This window comes from Brienomyrus brachyistius, chromosome 4 (assembly GCF_023856365.1).
Source record: "Brienomyrus brachyistius isolate T26 chromosome 4, BBRACH_0.4, whole genome shotgun sequence".
NCBI lineage: Eukaryota > Metazoa > Chordata > Actinopteri > Osteoglossiformes > Mormyridae > Brienomyrus > Brienomyrus brachyistius.
In genome coordinates this window covers 21467609-21479408 of record NC_064536.1, presented here as the reverse complement: position 1 = coordinate 21479408, position 11800 = coordinate 21467609, and the positions used below count along the sequence as shown (strand labels likewise).

The 11800-nt window shown below is 41.9% G+C and overlaps 1 protein-coding gene across 1 annotated transcript; it reads left to right on the top strand.

Moving 5' to 3' along the window:
• Nucleotides 1-399: 399 nt before the first annotated feature.
• On the top strand, nt 400-9038 carry LOC125740061 (E3 ubiquitin/ISG15 ligase TRIM25-like). Its single transcript, XM_049010766.1, has 6 exons — nt 400-996; nt 3203-3298; nt 3844-4077; nt 5112-5271; nt 5976-6035; nt 6778-9038. Exons 1-6 carry the CDS (start codon nt 406-408, stop codon nt 7290-7292), a joined length of 1656 nt encoding a protein of 551 aa, XP_048866723.1. The 5' UTR covers nt 400-405; the 3' UTR covers nt 7293-9038.
• Nucleotides 9039-11800: the final 2762 nt, after the last annotated feature.

The window sequence follows — 11800 nt, the reverse complement described above, 5'->3', positions numbered from 1 at the left end:
TAAATTTGACATGTTTACTTTCTGGTTACACCATAGCCTCACATCCCAACACCTTTTTGCTGTAATCCAGGACATTCATTCTCAATATATCTGCTCTCTTCTCTCTATCTACCTTCTTCCCAGTTTCTATCCACAACATTAAATTGTAGGATTATAGCTTGTTTGGGGAAAAATTATGTCAGTAACAGCTAAATAAATATTTGTTGTGTGTATTATTCGTATGATATACAATTTTGTTTATAAACTCCAACTATTTTGCCTGTTTGCCCAGTCTGCTCCTCTCACTCTGGCCACAGTTCAAAACCACACCTACTGAAATCTGATAGGCAGGAGGTTCCTCCTACTCTCGCACAGGGATGACTATGAGAGGAAACAAAACTAAATCCTATTATTGTTCATTGTAAAATGGCAGAAACCAGTGTCGCACTGGATCAGAACCAGTTGAGCTGTCCAATCTGTCTGGATTTACTGAAGGATCCAGTGACTATCAACTGTGGTCACAGTTACTGTATGAGCTGCATTAAGAGCTGCTGGGATCAGGAGGATCATACTGGAGTTTACAGCTGCCCCCAGTGCAGACAGACCTTCACACCCAGACCTGTTCTCGGCAGAAACACCATACTGGCTGAAGTGGTGGAGAAACTGAAGAAGACTGGACTACAAGCAGCTACTCCTACTGACCATTATGCTGGACCTGGAGATGTAGAGTGTGATTTATGTACTGGGAGAAAATACAAAGCTGTCAAGTCCTGCCTGGTGTGTCTAGCCTCTTACTGTGAAACTCACCTCCAGCCTCACTATGAGTCTCCAGCTTTTAAGAAGCACAAGCTGACTGATGCCACTGGACATCTGCAGGACAAGGTCTGTTCCCACCATGACAAACCCCTGGAGGTCTACTGCCGTACCGACCAGCAGTGTATCTGTTATCTCTGCATGACGTATGAACACAGAGGCCATGATACAGTCTCAGCTGCTGCACAAAGGGATGAGATGCAGGTAAGGAGACTCTTTATTAAAATTGGGAAATTTTATATAAAGTTTTCTTGAAAATACATTTTTCTGTGTTCACGTTTCTGAGTACAGTACTATGCATTAAAATATATTAAAATTACAGTAACAATAAAAACTAACAAGAATTTCTTAGGTTCTGTAAATAGTTACTGATAATTTGTTGGATGGCTGATTTGGTTCCCAAACCCCTTTCAGGGACAGTCTAGCCATTCCATGTATTCATTAAATTTCACCGCCAGCTCAATTGATAGATTGATTGATTAAATTGGTTAAATAAAGTATTGAAGTATTGATTAGCCGAATGAGGTGAGGTAGTGGTTGGGTCAAAAATACATGGGTGTATTGGATGGTGGCTGCACATACTGTGGTCCCAATAGGAGAGGTTTTGAAGTGAATAAGCTGATGCACTTTGACAAAAAGAACTGCATATTTATTAACATCCATCCATCCATTTTTCCAAACCGCTTATCCCACTGTGTTGCGGGGGGTCCGGAGCCTATGGGCATGAGGCAGGGGCCAGCCCATCACAGGGCACACTCACATACCAGTCACTCACACATACACTCCTATGGGCAATTTAGTAACTCCAATTAGCCTCAGCATGTCTTTGGACTGTGGGGGGAACCCGGAGTACCCGGAGGAAACCCCACGATGACATGGGGAGAACATGCAAACTCCACACACATGTGACCCAGGTGGCGACTCAAACCCGGGTCCCAGAGGTGTGAGGCAACAGTGCTAACCACTGCACCACCATGCCACCCCCTATTTATTAACATAAATTAATAAATTAATATTTAAATATTTAATATTTAAATGTAGCGGGTTAGGCAGAGACGTGACAGTATATTAATTGTAAACATTAAGTGTAAACATGACAATGTGAGAAATGAAAAGGGTTAATATATTAGTAAAATGTAAAATATAAATGTAAATGTAAGATATAATCAGTGCAGTTTCTGAGTGATAAGGAGTCTGATGGCTTGAGGGAAGAAACTGTTCCACAGTTTGGTTCCAATGGCTGGAATGCTTTGGCATCTTCTTCCAGATGGCAGGAAGGTAAAGAGTTTGTGTGAGGGGTGTATGGGGTCATTCACAATGCTGGTCACATCATGGATGTGATGTAAATGTCTGCAATGGAGGCAAGAGAGACTCCGGTTATCTTCGCAGCTGTCCTCAGTATCCAATGTAGGGTCTTGTGATCTGTGATGCTGCATTTCCCGAATCAAACAGTAATGCTGCTGCTCAGGCTGCTCTCAATAATCCCTCTGTAGAACGTTTTGAGGATGGGTGCTGGGAGATGGGCTTTCCTAAGCCTTTGAAGGAAGTAGAGATGCTGCTGGGTTGGCATGGGGTTGGTGTTGAGGGACCAGGTCAGGATCTCTGCTAGGAATTTGATGCTCTTGACAATCTCCATGGACATTGATGTTTAGTCTAGAGTGGTCACTCCTAGTTCTTCTGAAGTCAAGAACCATCTCTTTTGTTTTGTCCACTTTCAGAGACGGGTTTTTGGCTCTGCAGCAGTGTGTTAGACACTGCACCTCCTCTCAGTATGCTGACTTCATATTCTTGCTACACTACATTCTTGTCATTGGCAAACTTGACGATGTGATGATGAGTCAGCAAAGTGAACAATACTGGACTGAGCATACCACCCACATGATGAAGCTGGAGATACTGGTCCTGGAAATGTTGCTCCCGATCCAGACTGACTGCAGTCTCTCAAACAGGAAGTCCAGGATCCAGTTGCATAGAGAGTTATTCAGGCGCAGCAGGCACAGCATTCCAATCTGTGAGAAACAAGTATTATATACAGTAAGTCAACATCAGGTTAACTGTGAGAAACATGTATTATATACAGTAAGTCAACATCAGGTTGACTGTGAAAAACATGTATTATATACAGTAAGTCAACATCAGGTTGAATGTGAAAACTCTTTTCACATCCCTCACTGGGAATATGAGTCAAAGAGCATCGCTAAGTTTATCCTACCTACAGATAATAAATCATTTAAGAATATCCATCCATCCATCCATCCCTTAACCGCTTATCCCAGTCAGGGTCACGGGCAGCCCCTGAATCAATCTGCATAGGTCACAAGGCCGGGGTCCACCCTGGACAGGATGATTAAAGAATTTTATCTCATTTAATGAAACAAACTTGTTTTGTCATCTTGTTTCCTGTCTGTAGAAACAAATGGGTGAAAAACTGAGGGAATTTCAGCAGAGAATTCAGACGAGAGAGAAGGAGCTGCAGGAGCTGAGAGAGGCTGTGGCCTCAATCACAGTGAGTATGAACCTGAAGAGAAGATAACAGCTGGCTTTTAAGAAGCATTTCAGGCTTGAATCCAGGCTCTTCCAAGACAGGTGACTTACATCCTTTAAGGTTTAATGTAAGGTCACTGTGGGATATAACGAGTCAGGGTTCTACCAGAGCGGTGAGACAATATCACCAGGGTTGAGCTAAAGTCTTTCTCAAACAGTCCTTAAGTGATATTTCCCATAATAAAACTATGTAAAGAAATGAAACACCAAAAATTCACCAATAAAACTCAGACCTAATGGTGACCACCAACCTGCCCCATACAACCACCAGTCTCTGCCAAATCCCTGCAGCTGACAGTGTATGAGCTTAATGAGGGATCATTTCCAATCAGTGCTGGCTGAGTTTCAGTACCTGAGGCATCCAGCATGGTGACACTCCAAACCCCAGCCCCGTGCTGTTTTTATACCTCCTGTCAGCTCACATCTCTATTGTACAATGAGGCTCTCTGGAGTCTCAAAAGGGGCCAATTGTAATTTACCGTCCTCTGCTCCCTGTGTCACCAACAGAGCTCAGCACAGTCAGCAGTGAAGGACAGCGAGAAGATCTTCACTGAGATGATCCGCTCCATTGAGAGAAGACGCTCTGAGGTGATACAGCGGATCAGAGATCAGGAGAAGGCTGCGGTGAGTCAGGCTGGTGGATACATGGAGAGACTGGAGAAAGATATTGATGAACTGAAGAGGAGACACTCTGAGCTGGAGCAGCTTTCACACACAGAGGATCACATCCATTTCCTCCAGGTAACAGAACAGCTTCTTTGACAGTATGAGAACCAGAGTGTTATGGCATGACGGAAGGGATGATGCATGGTGAGGTTTGGTGAAAAGGGGGTTTATTGAAAGTGTGCAAAGAAAAACAAAATGGACCATGGGTGGGTCAAAACAAAGGCAGAAGAAAAAACAAGAACTAAACAGGATATAAATAAACACAAAGTAAACACACAGGAAGCACGCAAGACCAAGAACAATACAGTACATACAAAGACCGACTGTGGAAAAAGGCAAGGGCAGGCACATGCATACACATGTGACAAGGCCAGACAAGAAATGACGATTAACCAAACGTTAGGAGTAACAAGACACAGGTGACGTCATAATCACATAACACCAATGACTGAAACACTAGGAGAAACTAGGAACTGGCATTACAGCACATACAGTACTACACAACTAATCACAAGCAGTGAAAACTAACAAAGGCACATTAACTAACAAGGGGGAAATAACTGAAAATGTCCAATAAAGCTGAGGCTGGGTTCTGGCCATCCTTAACCCATTATGGTAGGGAAGTACAGTTTACAGCCACAAACTCAGCCCATTCAGCCACGCAGTGTCCCTGGGAGGTGGGGAACACACAGGGATAGTGAGACAAACTAAACACATAAAGAACAGGCTGACCAGCGACACCTACCTGTCAAACGGGGCAAGACATGGAAACGATCCTGACACCAGAGCATTCAAATGTGTGAATGTTTTCTTTTGTATTTCAACTTGTTTGTCATTTGTTGGAAATGAATGTTACTTTTAATCAGAATCAAATAATAAAAAATAGGGTGAATTGAGACGACTTGTTCATTTGACTTCTTCTGCCGGCCACTGGAAGATGGGCTCCCCATTGAGTCTGGTTCCTCCCAAGGTTTCTTCCTTCTTGGGAGTTTTTCCTTGCCACTCTCGCCTCTGGCTTGCTCAATAAGGGCTTTGAAAATACACTATACAAATAAAATTGAATTGAATTTGTTTTTATGAAGCTGTTTATTCATATCATGTGTCTGTAGAGGTGCCAGGGCCTTACTGTCAACCCTGAAGCTGGATTTGGACCCAGAATCTCTGTCAATCCACATTGGTATTTCGGAAATGTGAGGAAGGTGGTTTCTGAACTGAAGGATCAACTGAAGGATGTTTGTGAAAAGAAAACGGCAGAGATTCATCACTCAGGTTAATAATGAAAGTCCTTTTTCCAATCTGTTCATTTTAATATAGACCATGCAGTTGCCACAGTAAGAGATGAAGGACATAAGGGCAGGTGCCAGGAGGATGAAAAAGGGCTGTATTAAGCCAAAATAAACAGGAGAAGGGAAACAGGAGCGTGAGTGGTCAAAATGGGAAGACTAGTACTGGGAAGGGCACAAGTAACAGGAGGACTAACATTAATGACCAAACTGGGGGACAAAGGACTGGGATGTACATATATACATGACAAAGGAGGGGCTGACATAATTCAGGCGCGGATAGTTAGCACAGTTGGATTGGGGATAACAAGCAAATCACAACTGAGGAGAATAAGGAGGAATCTGGAGGGGCAGCAGTGACCCCTGCTGGTCAAACTGGGTGATGGCAGGACAGGTCTTGACAGCTGAGAGAGTATGCAGTATAATCAGCCTCACAATTGTGTGATCAAGTCAGTTTCTGTTTCCATTAAGATTAAATGTGAAAACCATTTAAAATGAATCATGTTTATTCTAATTAATTCAATGCAAAACCCTTGAGAATTTGCAATAATTTGCAGTATGATAAAATGCCTGTTATTGTTCCTCATAATGATAATACCCTACTGCTGGTGTCTCCACAGTAAGTGACGTCCATCTCCCACAAGTAAATTCCTTTTACTCACATCCCTGTTTCTCTCTGTCTCCTTCTAGTTACCAAAGACACCGTCCTACCAGTATTAGTGCCCAGGACCAGAGCAGAATTCTTACCATGTGAGTCTGTTCACACACACGCTTCTCTCTCCCTGTATGAGCTGTAGTGTTTTATTGTGTTTTATTGTCTTTCGTTTTCTTCTGCTAGTGGAGCTTCTCTTTCTCTCTCCTGCTGCCTCCTTTCACATTTACATGAGCTGTTTATGTCAGTAGCATTTGGATCCAAATGCAATGAAATTGCTGATATTTATATTATTCTGCTTGTTAAATTGTTCTCTGACATCTCTATGCTGAGAATATGACCATATAAACATGAACAAGTAAACATTCAATTTATTTATTTTGTTTATCTATCTATCTGTCTATCTATCCATCCATCCATTTTCCAAACCGCTTATCCTAATGGGTCGCGGGGGGTCCGGAGCCTATCCCGGAAGCAATGGGCAGGAGGCAGGGAACAACCCAGGATGGGGGGCCAGCCCATCGCAGGGCACACTCACACACCAATCACACACACAGGCACACCTACGGGCAATTTAGCAACTCCAATTAGCCTCAGCATGTTTTTGGGCTGTGGGGGGAAACCAGAGTACCCGGAGGGGAGAACATGCAAACTCTACACACATGTGACCCAAGCAGAGACTCGAACCCGAGTCCCACAGGTGTGAGGCAACAGTGCTAACCACTGCACCACTATTAATACTTTTCAAAGCAGTACAACATACCCAAAAGCACACATTCTTGTTTAATATAAGGAGTGAATGAGACCAAACTATCACCTTCTGATCTTCTCCTCCATCAGATTCCTGTCGGCTCACTCTGGACCCCAACACAGCAAACAGACACCTCCACCTGTCTGAGGGGAACAGAGTGGTGACATGGAAGGAAGAGATACAGTCATATCCTGATCACCAGGAGAGGTTTGACTCACGCCTCCAAGTGCTGTGTACAGAGGGTCTGACTGGGTGCTGCTACTGGGAGGTTGAGTGGAGTGGGCGTTCGATTGGTATAGCCGTCACATACAAAGGGATCAGCCGGAAAGGAGGAGGTGATGACAGCTGGCTTGGATACAATGACAAGTCCTGGTGTCTGTACTGCTCAGGCTCCAGTTACTCGTTCCGGTACAATGGGGAGCAAACTGTGGTATGTGGCCCCCCCTCCTCAAGGATAGGAGTGTACCTGGATCACTGGGCAGGAACTCTGTCCTTCTACAGCATCTCTGACACAGTGACCCTCCTGCACAGGGTCCAGACCACGTTCACTGAGCCCCTCTATCCTGGGTTTCAGCTTTGGAAAAGTGCAGCCAAACTGTGCTAACAAACGCATCTCATTAAGTTTGGAGTATTTAATCTTTTGTATAAAAAAAATGGAAATAATGGACATAGAAATAAGTACAATAAAAATACCATATTACAGATTTCTTATAAAATATGCATTTTGGTGATTGATAGGTAGAAATAAAAAAAAAATCTTTTCTAAGTTTTTACGTGAAATTTCTGTGCTGAGACCCCAAGCTACCTCTAACCCTTTCATGTGTCTTTGTCTACTCCGTTAAATACTAATTACAGGTTTAGTTAGCATATTGTTCAAAATTATTTCTTCTGTCATATGAAAATCGATATTTTTACCCAGTGATATTTTGTAAAGATGCTAAAATCAGTATAGATTTACCAAGTGTCGTGCTCTCATGTAAGTTATCTTTGTGGGAAATGAACAATGATTGCTTCAATGTTTCCTTTTCCCTGTTTTTGTATAAAATTTTTATATAAAAATGTATATAAATATATACAATTCAATTGAAATATACTTAAAACTCTGTCCTGCGCTTCCTGGAACAGGCTGCCTGAATTGTATAACGTGGTTACCCATTAATGGAGAGAAGTGTCAGGATGGGTTGTTTTCCTGTTTGACCAGCAGGTGTCACTGGGCATTCCATTCACTCCTCTGTGTTTCACAGCTTCACTATCCCTATAGTTTTCCCTAACTTCCTGGGCCACCAACAAGTTGAATGTCCTGAGTGTGCACCCAAGTAATCACCCTAACAGTTATGGTTTTGAGGCTAGCCACAACTTTGGCGGATATTTTTGGTGTTTTGTCCCCTGACGATCTGATGATTCAATGTTTATTATGCTTCTTGTGTATTTCTGTATTGAGTCTTGTTTTGCACCCTTGTTCTTAGTTTTTAGTTCGTAGTTTTGGCCTGTTTTACCTGTGTTCCTTGTATTTCTTAGTGTTTGATTCCTTGGTGCTTTGTGCTTGTTAATGAACTTGCCCAGTTCCCTGTAACTCTTAGTTGCCGGTTCTGTATTTGTAGCAGCCCATACATGTCCCTTGTTGAAACCATGGGCTTCGTTAGGTCTGAGTAATTTAAGCCTAGTCCTGAGTATTTTAAGCCTAGCCCTGAGTATTTTAAGCCTAGCCCTGAGTATTTTAAGCCTAGCCCTGAGTATTTTTTCCATGATATCAAACTTCCTTAAAAAAAAAAACCCAAAAAAGTCAAGAATCAGATAAACTTGACTTAGCCCTTGATCTTTTCAATAGCTAGAAACTCCCCTGGTTGAAACCATGCAATCTGAGTGTTTAAGTGTCTTTCTATCAGTGTTAATTTTGGCAAGAATTTTTAATTTAGGTTTAGCCTTAATCACCAAAACTTGGGTTTTAGTCTAATTTTAGTCAATTTTTTTGTCATAAATTTATCATTATTACTAAAGGATATTTCTCCTGACTGTACAAATACCCTTGAAAAGTAAGCATACCTTATACATAAGTATATCCTATGATGCTTAGTCATCTAGGCTGGGAATGTGTTACTCACTTACCATAATTCTTTCATATACGAAAATGAATGCCTAAAGTTTGTTTAAAAAAAAAGCAATACAATCATATTTCCTTATTTCATATTTTTTCTGCATACAACAACACACACTTATACTCTTCCCCAGTTTCATTTTCGTTATTAGGGCATTAAAACAGAGTTTTGACCCCTTGTGGTCCTTTTATTTCGTTGCCTCCTCCTCCTCCATTGTGTTTCATTTTGTTAATAAACTCCTCTCCGAGTTCTAAGTGCGCTATCAGGCTTTTTCCCACCTGCATCATACCCCACTGTGACAGAATGAATCAAAACGATGATCCCCAGACCTCGCAACATTCCTCGTGCTGGGGTATAAGAACATAAGAACATAAGAACTATACAAACGAGAGGAGGCCATTCGGCCCATCAAGCTCGCTTGGGGAGAACTAATCTAATAGCTCAGAGTCGTTAAAATCTTATCTAGCTCTGATTTAAAGGAACCCAAGGATTCAGCTTGCACTACATTATCAGGAAGGCTATTCCATACTCTGACTACACACTGTGTAAAGAAGTGCTTCCTTAAATCCAGCTTGAAGTGTTCTCCCGCTAATTTCCACCTATGGCCACGAGTTCGTGTATTTAAACTAATGCTGAAGTAACTATTTGCTTGAACAGCATCCAAACCTGTTAGAATCTTATATACCTGGATCATGTCCCCCCTCAGTCTCCTTTGCTTGAGACTGAACAGATTTAGCTCAAGTAACCGTTCCTCGTATGACATTCCTCTAAGACCAGGAATCATTTTTGTGGCCCTACGCTGCACCTTTTCTAAGGCCACAATGTCCTTTTTAAGATATGGTGACCAAACCTGCACACAATATTCTAGGTGAGGTCTCACCAAGGAATTGTATAATCTTAGCATTACCTCCCTTGACTTAAACTCCACACACCTGGAGATATACCCCAACATCCTATTGGCCTTTTTTATTGCTTCCCCACACTGGCGAGAATGGGACATGGAAGCATCAACATACACACCAAGATCTTTCTCATGATCAGCTACCTTTATTTCAGTGACACCCATGAAATACCTGTACTTTATATTTCTGCTCCCTAGATGGAGTACCTTACATTTATCGATGTTAAATTTCATCTGCCAGGTATCGGCCCAGTCACTAATTAAATCAAGATCCCGCTGTAGCTGCTGAGCCACTAATTCAGTATCTGCTACACCACCCACCTTGGTGTCATCTGCAAATTTCACCAGTTTACTGTATATATTGGTATCCATATCATTTATGTAAATTAGGAACAATAGTGGTCCTAAAATCGAACCCTGCGGTACCCCACTATGAACGCAAGCCCACTGTGACATTGTGCCTCTTATAACTACTCGCTGTTTCCTATCTGTTAACCAGTTATCAATCCAGGTCGCTACGGTACCTAAAATACCTGTCGCTTTGAGTTTAAGTAGGAGCCTCTTGTGGGGGACAACATCAAAAGCCTTTTGGAAATCTAAGTAGATGACATCATAGGCCTTCTTATCATCAACTTCCTGAGTAGCTTCCTCAAAAAACTCCAACAGATTTGTTAAACAGGATCTACCTCTCCTAAATCCATGCTGGCTATCCCGCAAAATGTTATTAGAGTCCAGGTAATCTACCATTTTCTCTTTGATTATAGCCTCCATAACTTTACCAGTTATACAAGTTAGACTGATTGGCCTATAGTTAGACAAATTACTTCTATCCCCTTTTTTAAAAATAGGCGTTATGAAGGCGTGCTTCCAATCAGAAGGTACCACACCTTCAGATAAGGATTTTTGAAACAGTAAAGTTAAGGGTCGGCAAATAATATCCCTCATCTCTTTTAACACTATAGGTAAGATGCCATCAGGACCCTGTGATTTATTTATTTTGAGCTTAGCTAGGCTTTGCAAAACATCTGCTTCAGTTATATATATATATTAGCTATAGACAATGCTGGATAGGTAATAACTGGTAAATTACTAAGGTCCTCAACAGTGAATACCCGTGCAAAACTATCATTGAACTCATTTACTATATCAATGTCGTTTACTATTATAAGACCCTTACTATCCTGCAGATTAGTAATTTCAGGTTTTAGAGCTCTTTTAGAGTTAAAATACTGGAAGAAACTTTTAACGTCATCCTTAGCTTCCAATGCAACCATCCTTTCGACATTTCTTTTAGCTCGTCTAATATCATTTTTTAACTTAATGTCTCTCTGGCACCTGCTGCAGCCCCTGTGGTGCTGTGCTTGGAGAACGACAGTACCCATTGTTGGCCAGCAGTGGGTCCCGGCTCAGCCCCGTCTGTCTAGGTGCCCGAGGTGTGACACTGGTTGAAGAAGAGGAGGATGCACTGGAAAGCATCCACCACTAGCTAATGGACTGGGCTAAAAGTCTCTGGGGGGGGGCAATTAAACCATTTTGCAAATATACTACACTATATCGCCATAAGTATTGGGAGACCTGCCTTAACACACTCAGCATGCGTTGTCCCCGCTCTGTGATTTTACGTGGCCTATCACTTCACGGCTGAGTTGCTGTTGTTCCCAATTGCTTCCACTTTGTTATGATACCACTAACAGTTGACTGTGGAATATTTAGTAGCGAGGAAATTTCCCCAATAGACTTATTTCAGAGGTGACATCATATTACGGTACCACACTTGAATTCACTGAGCTCCTGAGAGCAATCCATTCCTTCGGGAATGTTCATAGAAGCAGTCTGCATGCCTAGGTGCTTTATTTCATACACCTGTGACTATGGAAGTGATTGGAACTCCTGAATTATTTTATATATATATGTGTGTGTGTGTGTGTGCGCGTGAGTGTGTGTGGATAAGAAATTTTAAGAGTATTTTGTTTAACCAGGGAGCAGGTAATCTGAGGCCTCTCACCCACTTTCAAGGTAGTCTGACATGCTGTGACATTTTTTTATCTATCTAAAAGACATTTATCCCAAACTCCAGCACCAATAATTTGAGGCCATCTAGAATTGCATTGTAAT

Excerpts from the sequence above, each read along its gene's own strand:
- LOC125740061 (XM_049010766.1), top strand. The coding sequence starts at position 406 with ATGGCAGAAACCAGTGTCGCACTGGATCAGAACCAGTTGAGCTGTCCA. Across the intron at positions 997-3,202 it reads CACAAAGGGATGAGATGCAG|AAACAAATGGGTGAAAAACT; the intron begins GTAAGGAGACTC and ends TCCTGTCTGTAG. Across the intron at positions 5,272-5,975 it reads GGCAGAGATTCATCACTCAG|TTACCAAAGACACCGTCCTA; the intron begins GTTAATAATGAA and ends GTCTCCTTCTAG.